At 47.2% G+C, this 15,604-nt stretch overlaps 2 protein-coding genes across 3 annotated transcripts; one reads left to right on the top strand and one right to left on the bottom strand.

The window, feature by feature from the left end:
* The first annotated feature begins 238 nt into the window (after positions 1 to 238).
* Positions 239 to 2,941, top strand: LOC123189285 (uncharacterized protein At2g39795, mitochondrial). Its single transcript, XM_044601705.1, has 4 exons — positions 239 to 269; positions 1,710 to 2,017; positions 2,132 to 2,502; positions 2,589 to 2,941. Exons 1-4 carry the CDS (start codon positions 239 to 241, stop codon positions 2,746 to 2,748), a joined length of 870 nt encoding a protein of 289 aa, XP_044457640.1. The 3' UTR covers positions 2,749 to 2,941.
* A 575-nt stretch (positions 2,942 to 3,516) lies between these two features.
* On the bottom strand, positions 3,517 to 6,777 carry LOC123058709 (protein YIPF1 homolog). Of its 2 annotated transcripts, none has more exons than XM_044481409.1 (7): positions 6,518 to 6,777; positions 6,368 to 6,416; positions 6,183 to 6,275; positions 5,287 to 5,446; positions 4,493 to 4,763; positions 3,998 to 4,211; positions 3,517 to 3,849 (listed from the first exon to the last, which is right to left on the bottom strand). In XM_044481409.1, exons 1-6 carry the CDS (start codon positions 6,569 to 6,571, stop codon positions 4,020 to 4,022), a joined length of 819 nt encoding a protein of 272 aa, XP_044337344.1. In that variant the 5' UTR covers positions 6,572 to 6,777; the 3' UTR covers positions 3,517 to 3,849; positions 3,998 to 4,019. The 2 variants fall into 2 exon arrangements, with proteins under 2 accessions (XP_044337344.1, XP_044337351.1); XM_044481416.1 differs by having other exon boundaries at positions 3,517 to 3,846.
* Between the last annotated feature and the right edge of the window lie 8,827 nt (positions 6,778 to 15,604).

Below are 15,604 nucleotides of genomic sequence, written 5' to 3'. Positions count from 1 at the left end.
CATGGACCTCCTCCAAAACGCGGAGGTGGACCTCGGAGCTCCGCCTCTAGACCCCTTTAGGGTTGGTGACGACTTGGAGGAGAAGGAGGAAGATGAGGAGGATGTAGGGGATGACGAGGAGGAGGTGGCCGAGATAGGGGAGGAGGCATTCACCGCCGCTTCCGGCCCACACGCGCAGTCGACAAACTACACCGAGGCAGAAGATGTCCTCTTGGTTCGTGTTTGGGCAGCTGTGGGAATGGATGCAACCACTGGCACCGATCAAACCGGTAAACGGTATTGGCAAAGGATCGAGGACGTCTATTGTAAGATCAAGCCGAAGAATAGTGGGTTCATCCATCGCTCTTTACGGTCGCTTCAAGGCCGGTGAGAGTTGATCAAGCCCGCTTGTTCTCGTTGGAGTGCGGCCATGGACCAAGTGATAGATGCACCACCTAGTGGAACCGTGGAAAGTGACTATGTGAGTACATATTTCTTCACTATTTTGATTATGTGTGTGCACTATGCTATTGGTGGGTTCTTATGTGATTTATGTGTGGTTGATAGGAGACAATTGCCGGCATGAGGTACAAGGAGATGGCCGCTTCCAAGGGCAAGCCATTCCCATTTAAGCATGTTTGGTCAATTCTTCAAACCTTTGACAAGTGGAAGTTGAGGGATCAAGAGACCGCACCCAAGAAGTCGGCAATGCTAAGGATGGATGATAGTGAAGATGAGGAGGAGAGGAACTTGGGCAAGCCCGAGGGAACCAAGAAGGGCAAGCTAAGGGTGAAGATGGAAGAAGAGGCGTCAAGCCTAAGGAAGAAGATGGACCACATGATGAAGGCAAGAGAGGAATTGACAACGAAGACATTGAAGACGAAGCTTCTTATCACCGAGAAGAAGAAAGAGGTCAAGCTTGCACAAGTTGAAGCAAAGCGTGAAGAAGCAAAGCGCAAGGCCGAGTTGGAGGAGAGGATGATCAAGCTCAAAGAGGCAAAGGTATGGAAAGAACTCATGGTGGAAGAGAAAGAGCACATGATGATGTCCAAGAAGGACATGGATGAAGACCAATTGCAATGGTGGAAGGACTACAAGGAGGACATCGCGGAGAGGAAGAGGATGTTCCGTGTTGCGTCCTCTACTTTTCGAAGTGACACTCCGATGAGTAGTTGTGGTGATGGCGGTGTGTACGACTCCACCGGTGCCGATGAAGATGCTTGATGGAGCCCGCTTGTGGTCTAGGAGATGGCGCCGAGGTGCAACTTTTTGGTGATGGTGCCGATGAGAGGAGGAAGATGATGATTTTATGATGTAAACTATTAAACCATGCATCAATGATTGTCATTTGGTAGTTTGTTTGGAAGTTGATTGTGTTCTTGTTGTCATAAATTATGAGATGTCAAATGATAGATTTAAAGGTTGGGGTCGAGACAAAGACTAGAGCCCTCAAATCCAATCCTTAAAGCAGTTTAAGGGTTGGGTTTGAGGGTTCTAGTATTTGCCCCTGTTTTTCAATCCTTAAAAGTGTCAAAAAGTGGCACTTCTCAACCCTTAAAACTGCTTTAAGGATTTGAGGGTTTGAGGGTTTTACTAGTAATGCTCTTACAAGACCTAAAAAGACCAACCTCCAACATCGAAACTACTACATGGACGACAATTTCCAAACAAAGTGTGCACAATAGAGGAATGGACGGTGATGTCCAGGTGTGCACTGACGGCTTGATGAGATGGGTCGTCTGCAAATCGTCTACAGCCTATCGTGTGTATAGCATCTCAACGCTGTACTCCAAAGTTGGCCATCGCCTCCGCCCTACGCCGCGCCCCCAGGGCGGCGGCGGCCGCGCGCGCCCTTCTCGCCGCCCTGGGCAGCCCACGCAGCGGACGCGTCGGCCCTCCCCACCCTCGCGCGGCGCCCGTCGCCCCTCTCTCCTCCCTCTCCGCCCCGAAGCCGAGCGCCGTCGCCGACGCCCAACTCCTCCGGGTCATAACCTACGAGATCTCCCGCGCCCAGCTCGACTGCAGGAACCGCAACTGGGTAACCGCCACGCCTCCTGCACAAGGCTCGCCATCTCTCTCCCCTCCACTGCAGATGATTCGGGGAATAACACTGGCTGATCTGAAGATGTAACAATGGATTATCTCCTGCCAGGCGAAGGAACTAGGGGAAGGCTTCCCCTTCGAGATCAGAGACAAGGAGGGCACCAGCAGGATAACGCTCACGAGGACCCATCAGGACGAGCGGATCGAGGTGGAGGCGCTCCTGCCCAGCCCCGTCGCCGGAGCTGCGCAAGACGACGGCGAGCAGGAAGAGGATGACCAAGCTGAAGACGGCAAGAAACAGAGCCAGGCCGGTGGCGGTGTCCCAAACCAGTACTGCATCCCACTCACTGTGAGGATTCGCAAAGGAGTAGGAGCGGCTTCATGCTTGGAGATCGGCTGCCGCTCCTACCCCACGGGGTTCGTCGTCGAGAGGCTGGAGTTTGGATCGAGCGATGAATCTGCTGGTGGAACTGCTTTCAGGTAATTGGTGTAATGCCCTTGCGGTGATGGTTTGTCATGGCTGTTCTAGGTTTGCTTACACTGGGTTCACATCACATTGTTTGCAGCGGCATTCCTGGGGAGCTTCAGAAGGCTTTGCATCTCTACTTGGGAAGTAGGGGCATCTCGGCGCATTTTACCGACTTCATGCATGCTTACATGATAACCAAGGAGTGCCATGAGTACTTGTCCTGGTTGAGAGAACTCAAAGGTCTGGTAAAGGGTTGAATGGAGTGGAAGTTCAGGTTTATTTCTTTCTATCTGGGTGGTAGTTTGGACAAATGGTACTGTACTAGGAATGCATTCCTATGGAACATGAGTCCTGCAGAAATGATGTGAGATGGGGCCTAGAATTGTAGTATAACCTTTGTTATGTGGCATGTTAACATGGAGGCAAATGCTACTACAGAACTTTGTTTTAGCTGTAGTTGTACTGGGCCTTGGTCATGGACTGCATTTGGTTGTCAAGATTAAGCGAGGAACTGACCACTGCAACCATCTCTTCCTATAATATTTCGCAGTTTCACTGGTGCTACATTTATCGAGTACTCCTACAAATCCTGGTGAAAAATGCTTACCACTCTGCTGCTTGTTTGGTTTGAAGCTAAGCTGCTGCGAGTATGCGCCTTACCACAAGAATAAGCCTACAAAGTTCGTTACTCCCTCGCGCCTTACCACAAGAATAAGCCTACAAAGTTCGTTACTCCCTCCGATCCATACGAAAGTTGTACAAAAGCAGCATCACTATTAAACTTCTGGCAACCATAGGTGTGACAAGCTTTGATTGAGATCCAAACAGCCCAATGATTTGAACCGAATGTCATCTCAGTCCAAATTCCAGAATCGTATGATTAACCAGGCTATATCTACTTTTTCAAGCTTCGCCCATGAAATAATTAAGGCATTCATGATTTGTTCAGTTCGCTGGTTAAACCTAAGGGATGCACGTCTACGCAAACAACATACCTCACATCAATTAGCTTACTATGCTGGATAGAAACATGAGAAAACCATGCATTCACAGCAATGGATTGTACAAACAAAAAAGAGCTTCACATTCTTGCTAACCACCGTTGTTGTACAACACGGTGGCAGAAAGTTCACCAGGTGCAAATTTAGATTGCAAACTTAGTAACTTCGCACTGGAACGCACACAGTGAAATTCCCTTAACTACACAAGTCAAAAATCTTGAAAACAGACACTCCCAAGGTCTATCAAATCTAGGGTCAATATGTATGTAGGGTGAAACTAGTCCACTGCCTGGTCCTCAGAAAGATGAATGGCAGAACAGAACGACGGGGACACAAAGAAAACATCCAGCTCACCTGCTAAAAGGAAAAAAGAAGTGTGTCAAACAGCTTGCCCACTTTACTATAGAGTACTCAATAACATTAAAAGCGTGGAGTTGTTCAGAAGGGTGTAACGGAATATTTGGAAGTGGAATTGAGGATATGCAGTTCGACAAGAGTAGCCGACCTGAAGCAACACAGAATAGATCTCAGGCAAAAAAGAAAACTTTGATGAACAGTGCCAGAGCAAACTGCAGCACTGATGCACTTGCGATCAAAGCCATCATATCAGCTCCTTCGGTGCATTCCTTCAAGTTTAAAAAGATGAACCAAGATGATGCACCACCAGCACCAGCTATGATGACCCAGCGAAGAAATTCCACAGGAATAAGTAGCAGTATCTGAGGCAAAGAAAAATAGCAGAGCAATCTGTGTTAGACAAGCAAGTCACCCTTTGCATGAAAGAATAGAGTGCTAGCCAAAACATGGACAACCATAACATTACATGGATTATTACTTTGATAGAGTCAATTCTCTGACTAGATATTCTTTACATTATATATAGTTGCATCAATGAATGAAAATTCTCACGGAAGTTCAATAAAAGGTACGTACGCAATGTGCTACATGTTCTTGCTTGTAAAAAAATATAAATGTACTGGGATAGAACTTAAATACTTACAGATGCTGGTACGAAGATAAACAGAGAATAGCCCCACATACACCAAAACCGGATAAGGCTTGGGCGTGATCCAAAGTACTGAAACAGGAAAAAGAATGCAGCAGGTACCACGATAGCATAACCGTACATGACTGATGCCGCCAAACTGAAATAGCTAACATCAAAGTTCCATATGTTCAGATCACTTTTCCTTTGCATTAGATAAGTGGCAAAGTTTCCGAATGCAGCCAGCATGAATATCAGTGTAGTGGTAATCCATAAGGGCCCATACCTGCAGAATAAAGAAAATGATTATCACAGATCGAAAAGTAGGCTCAGAGATAAAATGTAGTCATAACAATGCAGTAAGAAACTCAAGTGCAAAAGTGGGTGAGGAGTTCCTTAAAATTATGACTTGTCGTGTTCCCTTAAAAATTATGTTGCTAGCATAACAAACCCCATTCTGCTATACAAATTACAAGTTACAACATATATCTGTTACACCATATTTGGTATTTCTCTAGAATGTCTATTAAATTATCGCACTTCCCCAATAAAAAAATTCATCTGATGCTAGTGCTAGTATTGCTTCACTACACAATTCTGGCATGTTCCAACAGTGCTCTCAATAATACTGCAGCATGTGCATGTGCTGCAACTTATGATATCACTTGAGTGTAATGATCTTTGTGAATTGCCCATATTATGAGCTATATACTTGACCATTTGCCTCAAATCATTTACTACAGACTGTGGTACTTAGAACTCAAAAATTTCAAACTTGGAAGCAGGTAGAAGCTTGGCAATACACTTACATGTCAGGATTAGCATCTATCTTCCTGAAAAATCCCTCCATTGGATAAACTGAACTGATAAGTCTGTCAACAACGACATCAGTATCAACATTGAAATATGGAGTATAAGAGGCAACATTGAAGTATCCTTTCCAGTTTGTCTGTGTTTCTACATCTCCACCTGCAAAGAGGGTAAACAAAGACTTCAACATAGAACAACAGGTGCAAAAGAAACATCATCCACATCACCACATGCAATTTAAAATGAAATATTGAGAAAAATCCTATCATCTATGCATTGTCTGGGATAAAGGCCAAAGTAACAAACAAAGAACTAACGCACAATAGTGCTTTCTTTGGACTGGAGACTTCTAGAAAAATCATAATTACATTATTTTTCTGAAGACCTAAAAATGGTGCGCCGTAGGCAAACAATAGCAGTCATGAAATGCACAATATTATTATCATGTGCTCCATACAGCAGCTATGGTACGCAATCTCTATGACTCATGCAAACAGAAGTTGCTATAAGCTCTATATTAGTATTTTGCACATGCAGCTTTAACAAAGTATTACCAGGATATATATATATATATACATACTAATATCACATCAGGACGGAAACCATGGGGAGGCCATGTCCTTTGTTCAAGATTTCTCACACCAGAGACATCACAGCTATACTCAGGCCCTTCCGGACTGAAATCTATAAACCCTACACTTGGCCCATTGGAATGTAAATACAATCACATAAGCAAGTAAGATATCCACTTCGCATCCCACCAAACCAAAATGTATCCGCACACATTACCCTGGTACATCGTGTATGCAGAGCTGGATTCATTCGAATATTGCAGACAAACTAATTACTGTGGATGGAACACGCTGATAATTAATTTAAGAGGCCAGTTCATTACCTAGAGGACTCCCTGGAGGCTGGTAACCTCCTCCGTTGGCAGCAGGAGCAGGCGGAAACTGCTGCAGGCGCGAGGTGGCAGCGGCATTTCCAACTGAAATGTAATTAATGGCAATTAATGTAACCTCAACCAAGCAGCGGCAGCGGCAGAACTAATCTGAAACGCACGCGCGCGCGCGCACGTACCTTCGGCCGGGGCACCGGGCTTCCTCTCATCGGGAGCCACAACCACAGCCTGCAGATGCAACAGAATCGATCACCCCAGCTCAACAACAACGCCAACCCTAGCGAGACGAGATGCAGGAAACGATTAGGGGGGAAGGGCGTGATCGGTACGGGGACGGAGCCGAGGAGGTGGCTGGTGGGGAGGCTGGCGTAGCCCTCGTCCATGGCCGCTCACGCGTGGTCGCTGCAGTCGTCGCCTATCGGCAGCTGCGCATGGCCGCGTCGCGTCGCCGGAGTGGGGATTTGGATCGAGGATTTTTGGCGAGTGGGGAGGGGATGAGGGGGGAAAGGGGAAAACTCTGCCGTGGGGAAGTCGTCGTCGCACGGCCCTCGTGCTTTGCTTCGGAAAGAAGGAGGTCACACCTCGTGTGGCTGTTTTGTTTTTTGTTTTTTGTTTTGTTTTAGAAACCCTCGTGTGGCTGGTTTTTATTTAGGGTAATATCTAGATTTTATTGATCAAAACCACATGAAGTGAGATAGAAAAAAGATCGTGGGGTTAAAATCAAACATGGCGCCCCTCGTGTGACTTTTTCTTTTTTTAGACAAACTCCAAAGCTTTTTATTCAGCCGTCACAATGTTTACACGGACGAAAGGAAGTCATTCCGACTGACCCAACCACACATGCCTGCTAGCCGGTAGGGATAAAGCATGCTTCGTGAGCTTGTGAGTCTCGACATTCGAGCTCCTAAATTCATGACTAATGTCGGTGTCCTGGGAACGGGGGTACCTAGACTTGCCTGTCTGCGGCCCACGGCGTGGCTCCACCGGCGGCCTGGTGCGGCCCATTATCTGCAGCGACAATTCAAGACTCTCGCGAGGGGCCAAGCCTTGCGAGGCGGGCGACGCCAAGACCTCCCAGGGGCAGCCTCACTAGGCTGGCTCCTGAGGAGCGGAGATATCTATGCAAGGGGCACCTTGTGAGGTTCACGTGACGTGAGCCATGATAACCAAAGTCAGGCGTGCGCCAGCGGACGCAGTGTACCAGTTTCCTCTTTGGTGCTAAAGAGACAGGCGCAGGCGAGGAGTCCCGAGGCATCAGGCAAAGATTTCCTTATCGGTGCAACAAGACCAAGGCCAGCAGGACGAAGGTCATCATGGAGCCCACAGCGGCATCACTACTAGAGTCTTTGGCATGCGAAGACCACCTTTTATCATGATAACTTGTATTGGTTGTCCCCCTTCAAACTTGGCCGTTGTTGGATCCCTTCCCGCCTAACATTTGGGAAGAGGATCGGGGCCTCTATAAATAGAGCTAGCCACCACCATAGCAAAGGGGAGGTCATTCGGACCATCCGCACACACCAGCTCATCGGGCTCAAGAACACCTCTCCTCAAGAGGCAGTTCATCCATTGTACTAATTCATCCCAAGCCCTCGAGGCAATCCACCACCACTACATTGGGGTAGGGTATTACACCACAACGGTGGCCCGAACCAGTATAAACCTCCGTGTCCCGTGTTTCTTGGGTTCGTCGAGCTCGGCCTTGAGATCATTGTGCGAGCGAGATAGATAGATAGAGAGAGAGAGATTATTTCGTGCGCACCCTAGTGTTCGAACCTCAAGGGTTAGCCGGAACCCAAAATCCGACATTTGGAGCGCCAGGTAGTGGTGCGCCGAAGCTTCGCCTCTCCGCTTGCTTCGTCCTGCTCCCATGGCAGACGTCACTCCTCCGATTAGGCCGGCGGGCACCTACGGATGCGCCGCGGCCATCCGGGCCTTCACCCTCGCTTTGCGGCAGGTGTGGTGGCCGCGCAAGTTCAAGCCAGAGATACCGCCCCGCTATGATGGCGCGACAGATCCAGCGGCCTTCCTGCAGACGTACGAGGAGCCCGTTCTCGAAGCCGGAGGCGATAACCAGGTCATGGCCAACTGGTTCCCCATGGCCCTGGCCGGCGTGCCACGCGCCTGGCTGCTCAGTCTGCCAAGATCCTCGATAGCCTCCCAGGAGGAGCTGCACGGTCTCTTCGTCGCGCGCTTCGCGGCACAGGCGCCCCCCGCCGTAGTAGCCCTCCTTGGTGGTTCGCGGGCGCCGCCCTCGGATCGCCACGTCAAGTAGTTCATCTGCCAGATGGGCGCCGCCCGCGTGAAGCAGGGGGCTCCCCCGGGATGGGCGGCGCCACATGCCGACCTCACCTTCGGCTCGGAGGACCACCCAGCAATCACCACGGGTTCGGGCGCGCTCCCAATGCTCTGCACACCCACCATCTGCAACGTGGATGTGACTAAGACCCTCATCGACGGCGGAGTCTGTAAGTGCATCTAGTGCCACCCCTAGTTGGTTTTGGAGTATTGACGACAAACCTAGTTGAGGGACTGATGTGTTTGTGAGAATTGCAGGATAACACAGGTAGAAGTCCCTCATTGATTCGGTTTTCCTACCAGAGATGGCCCCTAAAAATGTATGAAGACATTGATGTCAAAGGTGGTATATGAAGATATTCTCATTGAAGACTATGACAAGAGAAGACATCGCATGAAGCCTATGGAGCTCGAAGATTTAGATCTTTTGTAGTTCTATTTCTTCTTTATTGAGTCATCGGAACCACCGTACTGTTAAGTGGGGTCCAAGTGAACCAGTCAGAATGACTGAAGTGATGCTTAACCAAAACCTATGTCTTCGAGTGAAGACTATGAGAGCGAAACTTGTCCAGAGTCGGACAAGTCAGCTTTGCTTGTAGCCCAAGTAAAGCTGCCACGTGAGTTTGAAATCTGACCGTTGGAACACGTGTCAGTTCCTTAGTGGCCCAGGGTCATTTCGGACAAATCAGGCCGGGTTGCCTAGTGGCTATAAATAGCCCACCCCCTACAACCATAAACGGTTGGCTGCTCAGAGTTAGAGTACGGCTTTTATCGTTTGAGAGCAACCCACCTCGAAGCCTTTGAGAGAGAATTCCTTGCGAGGATAAAGCCCTAACCACCCAGAGCCTAAGAGTGTTAGGCATCACTTAAGTCTTCTTGTCTGTGTGATCTGCAGACTTATTACACTTGAGGACTGTGAATCCTCCAGCCGGTTAGGCGTCGCGTTCTGAGCATCCAAGAGACATTGTGGATCGCCGGTGAACGAAGTCTGTGAAGGTTTGGGAGTCTACCTTGAAGACTTACCAGAGTGATTGGGCGAGGTCTGTGTGACCTTAGCTCAAGGGGAATACGGTGAGGACTGGGTGTCCTGAGCTGCGTGTTCAGGACTGGGTGTCCGGGACTGTGTCCTCAGGTTTAAATACCTAGCCGCCCTAACCAGACGTACAGTTATCACAGCAACTGGAACTGGTCCAACAAATCATTGTCTTCAACGAGTCACTGGTTTCATCCTTCCCTTCCCTTTACTTACTGTTGGTCCTTGTGAAGTCATTGTATGATTGCACTATCTTTTGTCTTCACTGAGTGACTGCATGTTCTGTTTGTCTTCATAATATCTTCCTACCTGATCCTCACTACATTGCTGCTATTAGTCATTGTGCTTTTACTTCATTGAATACTTGACTATGGTTTGCCTAGTGTAGTCTACCTTCCGCTGCATGGTAATAGGTTTATTTCTATCATTTGTCTTCGAAACTTTCACGTTTTGAAGACTTTCATAAAAATCACCTATTCACCCCCTCTAGTCGATATAACGCACTTTCAATTGGTATCAGAGCAAGATACTCCCTTGTTCTGTGTGATTCGGTTTAACCACCTGGAGTTTTAGCTATGTCGACTGCAGGGATAATTAAAGTCTCCGCTGCGTGCCCCGTCTTCGATGGAACTGAATATCCCTACTGGAAGAATAAGATGCGCATGCATCTTGAAGCCATTGACGTCGACCTATGGTATGTCGTCAAGAACGGCGTTCCCAAGGCTGGAGAAGGTGTTACTGCTGCTGACGTCAAGAAGTTCGTTCAACTGGACTCTACTGCCAAGAATATCATCTGTGGTCATCTGACCAAAGGACAGTATGGCCGCGTGAGTGCTTTGGAAACATCTAAGCTAGTCTGGGACTGGCTCTCCAAGGTCAACGAAGGCGTCTCAACTCAGAGAGATCAGAGAATCGGTGTCCTTCGCAACCTCTTCAACCGCTTCAAGCGAAATGACAATGAGAATGTCCAGCTCACGTTTGATCGACTCACTGACATCACAAATGAGCTTCAAGCCCTCGGCGCTACTGAGATCACCAAGCATGAAGTCATCAAGACACTACTGAGATCACTTGACAGTTCGTTTGACACCCTAGCCCTGATGATTCAAGAACGTCCTAATTTCAAGACACTCGATCCGTCTGACATACTTGAGAGGCTCAACACACATGGGTTTCAGCTTTCTCAGAAAAGAGATATCTACGGTCCAAACTATGGGCGAACTCGTGCCTTGAAGGCAAAAGCTGTCTCCTCATCTAAAGAAGAATCTAACAGCAGTTCTGATGATCCTGAAGACATTGGAAAGGAACTTGCTATGCTTGTGAAGAAGTTCCAAAAATTCACCAAGAAGAAAGGTTTCAGAAAGTCTTCACGATCAAGCTCAAGGAATGATGAAGCTTCTGCTCATGACTACAAGCAGAAAACATGTCACAAGTGCAAGAAACCTGGCCACTTTATCTCTGAGTGTCCGCAGTGGGACAATGAGAACAAAAAGAAGAAGAGCAAGGAATATGACTCTGACGACAAGAAGAAGAAGAAATACTCAAAGTCTTCTTCCAAGTCTTCCTCAATGTCTTTATCACACAAGAAGAGCTCATCTGGCAAGGCACGTGCGTTTGTTGGCAAGGAAATGGATTCAGAGGAGGAGTCCACTTCTGAGGAGGCAGAGGTGGAGTCTGAGGAGGAGTCTGATTCTGGCGTTGCTAGTCTGGCTACAGCATACGTTGCCAAGTCCATCTTCAACACTGAAGACAATGCCGACACCAATGCAAATGACAAGGACTACTCCGCTCCTACCTACTGCTTCATGGCACGCGGTGCCAAGGTAAACACACGCGCTACTCAATATCAAACATCTAGTGAAGATGACTCTGATTGTGGTTAAAAACCCAGCTACAAAACACTTGCTAAAATTGCAACTGAACAACAGAAAGCTATGGAACATATTCAAAAACTGTTAGACAAAAGCGATGATCTGTTAGGCGCTGAAATGACTCGATCTGAGTCCTTAATTGAAGACATAAAAAATCTTCACGTTAAGTATGAGGAACTTGAAAGTCGTCATGAAACGCTCTCAACATCTCATGAAAATCTTTCCTATGATTATCTTCAAAGGAAGCAAGTTCTTGAGAAATTGAGAGCGGCTCATGAAGATCTTCAAAAGAAAAACGAGTCACTTCGCGCCGAACAGATCAGTTCCGCTCAGGAAGGATTTGAACCACCATGTCTTAAATGCATTGAGCGTGATAATGCTACTTCTGTTGCTGAATGTCCTACTGCTGCTACTGTTGCAATATCTTCAACTGTTGATGTGGGAACTAACCCCTCTGCTGAGGATACCACTGCTATTGCTGATGAGAATGCTAGGTTGAAGACATTGCTTGAAACAGGGATGTACAAAAGTCTTAAAGGGCATTAGACACTATGTGATGTCCTCAAAAAGCAGATCCTGAACCGAAACCCGAGGAAAGAGGATGTTGGGTTCGTAAGGAAAATGAATGATGATGGCTCTTACTGGAAACCTGAGCAGTACCCAAAAACCACGTGGGTTGCTGCAAAGGAACTTTCAGCAGATCCATCCACTCTATCTGGCTTCACGTGTGCTAACCCCATTGTCATTGATGAATCCTTTGATGCAAACTATAAACTATTTAAGAATCAGAATGGTGAAGTATTTGCCAGGTATATTGGTACTAACTGCAGGAATGGGCTGCCTATGAAGAAGATCTGGGTGCCGAAAAAGTGTTTGGAGAATCTTCATGTGAATGTCATCATGACACCACAAGTGAAGAAGACAAACCCTAGACCACAGGCTTCATACGGTCCAAAGGTTTCATACAGACAGAGGACTCACCTGAGTCGCACTAACGCAAATGTTTTGCAGGGAAACCATACTCAGGCCTATGAATATGAGCGCGGTTCATCAAACCGCCATGTTCATAAGACCAAGAACTATTCTGCTTATTCTTATGAGTACTATTGTCCACCTGCAAGACTTTTTGCTAGGGCTCCAAAGCCAAAGTTCTCAGACGCTGCACTTAGACTTATTGCTTCTAAGCCACCCTTGAAGATGTGGGTGGCTAAGAAAGCTTAACTCTCTTTTGCAGGGAAAGGTCTCCAGCAGAAAACCAAAATCGTCTGACGCTATTGCTGGGGACCTTAAACATCTTGTAGGGCGCAAGATCAAATGCCCGAATGGTCTTATTATGTACTTCGTTCCTGAATCGCTTGCTACTATCCCTATCAGTCCTAATCTGGATCTAAGCTTTCATAACCCACTGGTTCGTCAAATGTTTTTGCTTCACAATTCTCTTCGTGAAGCCTATCCCCCTAACTGCACTGTAGGGTACGACACCAGCGTCTTCAGAATGGATTATTGATAGTGGGTGTACCAATCACATGACTGGCAAAAGAAGCCTTCTTATGGACTCAACCTTATGTCCATCCGACAAGAGTCACATCACATTTGCTGACACTGGTAAAAGTAAGGTATTGGGTCTAGGTAGAGTTGCAATCTCAAAGGATCAACACATGGATAAAGTCATGCTTGTTGAATCCCTTGGCTTCAACTTAATGTCTGTCTCAATGCTTTGTGATTTGAACATGATCGTAATGTTTGGAAAATATCGCTGCCTTGTTCTAATGGAATCTGACAAGTCTCTAGTGTTTGAAGGGTATCGGAAAGATGATTTGTACATGGTAGATTTCTCAGCAGGACCACAGCTTGCCGTATGTCTTCTAGCAAAAGCTTCAGAATGCTGGCTCTGGCATCGGAGGCTAGGGCATGCTGGCATGAGGAACCTCCACACCCTTGCAAAGAAGAAGCATGTCATAGGCATCGAGGGCGTCAAGTTCAAGAAAGATCACTTATGCGGTGCCTGTGAAGCAGGAAAGATGACGAGGGCCAAACATCCCTCGAAGACAATCATGACAACCACTCGACCCTTCGAACTGCTCCACATGGATCTTTTCGGTCCCACTCATTACTCAACACTTACTACTACTGCTTGTCTCTATGGCTTTGTCATTGTTGATGATTATTCTAGATATACTTGGGTGCACATAATTCTCTACAAGACTGAAGTGCAGGATGTCTTCAGACGCTTCGCCAATCGAGCAATGAACAACTATGGCGCCAAGATAAAGCACATCAGAAGTGACAATGGCACTGAATTCAAGAACACTGGCCTTGATACATATCTTGATACTTTGGGCATCACACATGAATTCTCAGCTCCGTACATGCCACAGCAGAATGGCGTCGTCAAACGCAAGAACAGAACACTCATTGAGATGGCCCGAACGATGATGGATGAATACAAGACTCCAAGAAAATTCTGGCCTGAAGCCATTGATACTGCATGCCATATAATCAATCGTGTTTATCTTCACAAGCTTCTGAACAAGACATCTTATGAGCTCCTTACTGGCAAGAAGCCAAATGTCAGTTACTTCAGAGTATTTGGCGCCAGGTGCTGGATCAAGGATCCACATCACACTTCAAAATTTGCACCAAAAGCACATGAGGGTTTATGCTTGGATATGGAAAGGATTCGCACTCCTACAGAGTCTTCAATCTCTTTCATTATAAAGTGCTTGAAATAGTGGATGTGCGGTTCGATGAGACTAACGGTTCACAGAGAGAGCACCTGCCAAATGTGCTAGATGAAGTTCCATCCAGTGAATCAATCAAACTAATGGGAACTGGAGAAATCATACCCTCTGAAGCTCAACCTGAAGATGAACTTATCATCTCCGCACCCGATCAACCCGAAGAAAATGCTCAGCCTGAAGACAATCCCTCTAACAACGACAATGATCAGCAAGAGCAAAATCCTCGCCCTGTACATCCTCATGTTGCCAATGAAGTGCAGATTGAGAGAATAATTGATAGCATCAATGCACCTGGTCCGCTCACTCATTCAAGGGCAACTCAGCTAGCAAATTTCTGTGGGCACTTCGCATTCGTCTCAATAACAGAACCAAGAAAGTTGAAGAAGCCTTCATGGAACCTGAATGGATTCAAGCTATGCAAGAAGAGCTTCAACAATTTGAGCTGAATAATGTATGGGAACTGGTTAAGCGTCCTGATCCTCGGAAGCACAATATAATAGGCACCAAATGGATATACCGCAACAAGCAAGATGAGCATGGTCAAGTTGTCAGAAACAAAGCTCGTCTCGTTACTCAAGGATATACTCAAGTGGAAGGCATTGACTTCGATGAAACATTTGCTCCTGTGGCTCGACTTGAATCCATACGCATACTGCTGGCCTATGCAAATCATCATAACATACTTCTATATCAAATGGATGTGAAGAGCGCTTTTCTCAATGGCAAGATTGAAGAAGAAGTGTATGTTGCACAACTGTAACACCCCGGATGTAACTTTCCCTATTTGTACTCCAACTCTTGCCGTTTCCGGTGTTAAGTTATTTTATCTTCTTGGGTTCGGGTCTTTGTCTCTGTGTGTTGTTGTCGTTGTCATGCATCTCATATCTTGTCATCATGTGCATTGCATTTGCATACGTGTTCGTCTCATGCATTCGAGCTTTTTCCCCGTTGTCCGTTTTGCATTCCGACGCTTCGTTCTCCTCCGGTGGTCATTTCTAGCTCTCTTTCGTGTGTGGGGATTAAACATTTCCAGATTGGACTGAGACTTGCCAAGCGGCCTTGGTTTACTACCGGTAGACCGCCTGTCAAGTTTCGTACCATTTGGACTTCGTTTGGTACTCCAACGGTTAACCGAGGGACCGAAAAGGCCTCGTGTGTGTTGCAGCCCAACACCCCTCCAATTTGGCCCAAAACCCACCAAACTCTGCTCCATGTCCTAGAGCGTTCGATCACGATCGCGTGGTCGAAAACCGCACCTCATTTGGACTCTCCTAGCTCCCTCTATGCCTATATATACACCCCCCTCCGAAATTCGCGGATCCTCTCCCCCCTAACCCTAAAAATCCTAGATCCGTCGCCGCCGGACGTGTCCGGAGCAGGCCGGACAACGTCCGCCGCCCCCTCCGCCCTCTCAGCACGTGCCACGTGGTACCCCGGCGAACCGCCGCCGCGCGAGGCCCGCAAGCCCGCCGC

The sequence above is a fragment of the Triticum aestivum genome, chromosome 1A, assembly GCF_018294505.1.
Source record: "Triticum aestivum cultivar Chinese Spring chromosome 1A, IWGSC CS RefSeq v2.1, whole genome shotgun sequence".
NCBI lineage: Eukaryota > Viridiplantae > Streptophyta > Magnoliopsida > Poales > Poaceae > Triticum > Triticum aestivum.
Note: the sequence above shows the minus strand (reverse complement) of the source record. Positions and strands in the feature narration are given on the sequence as shown.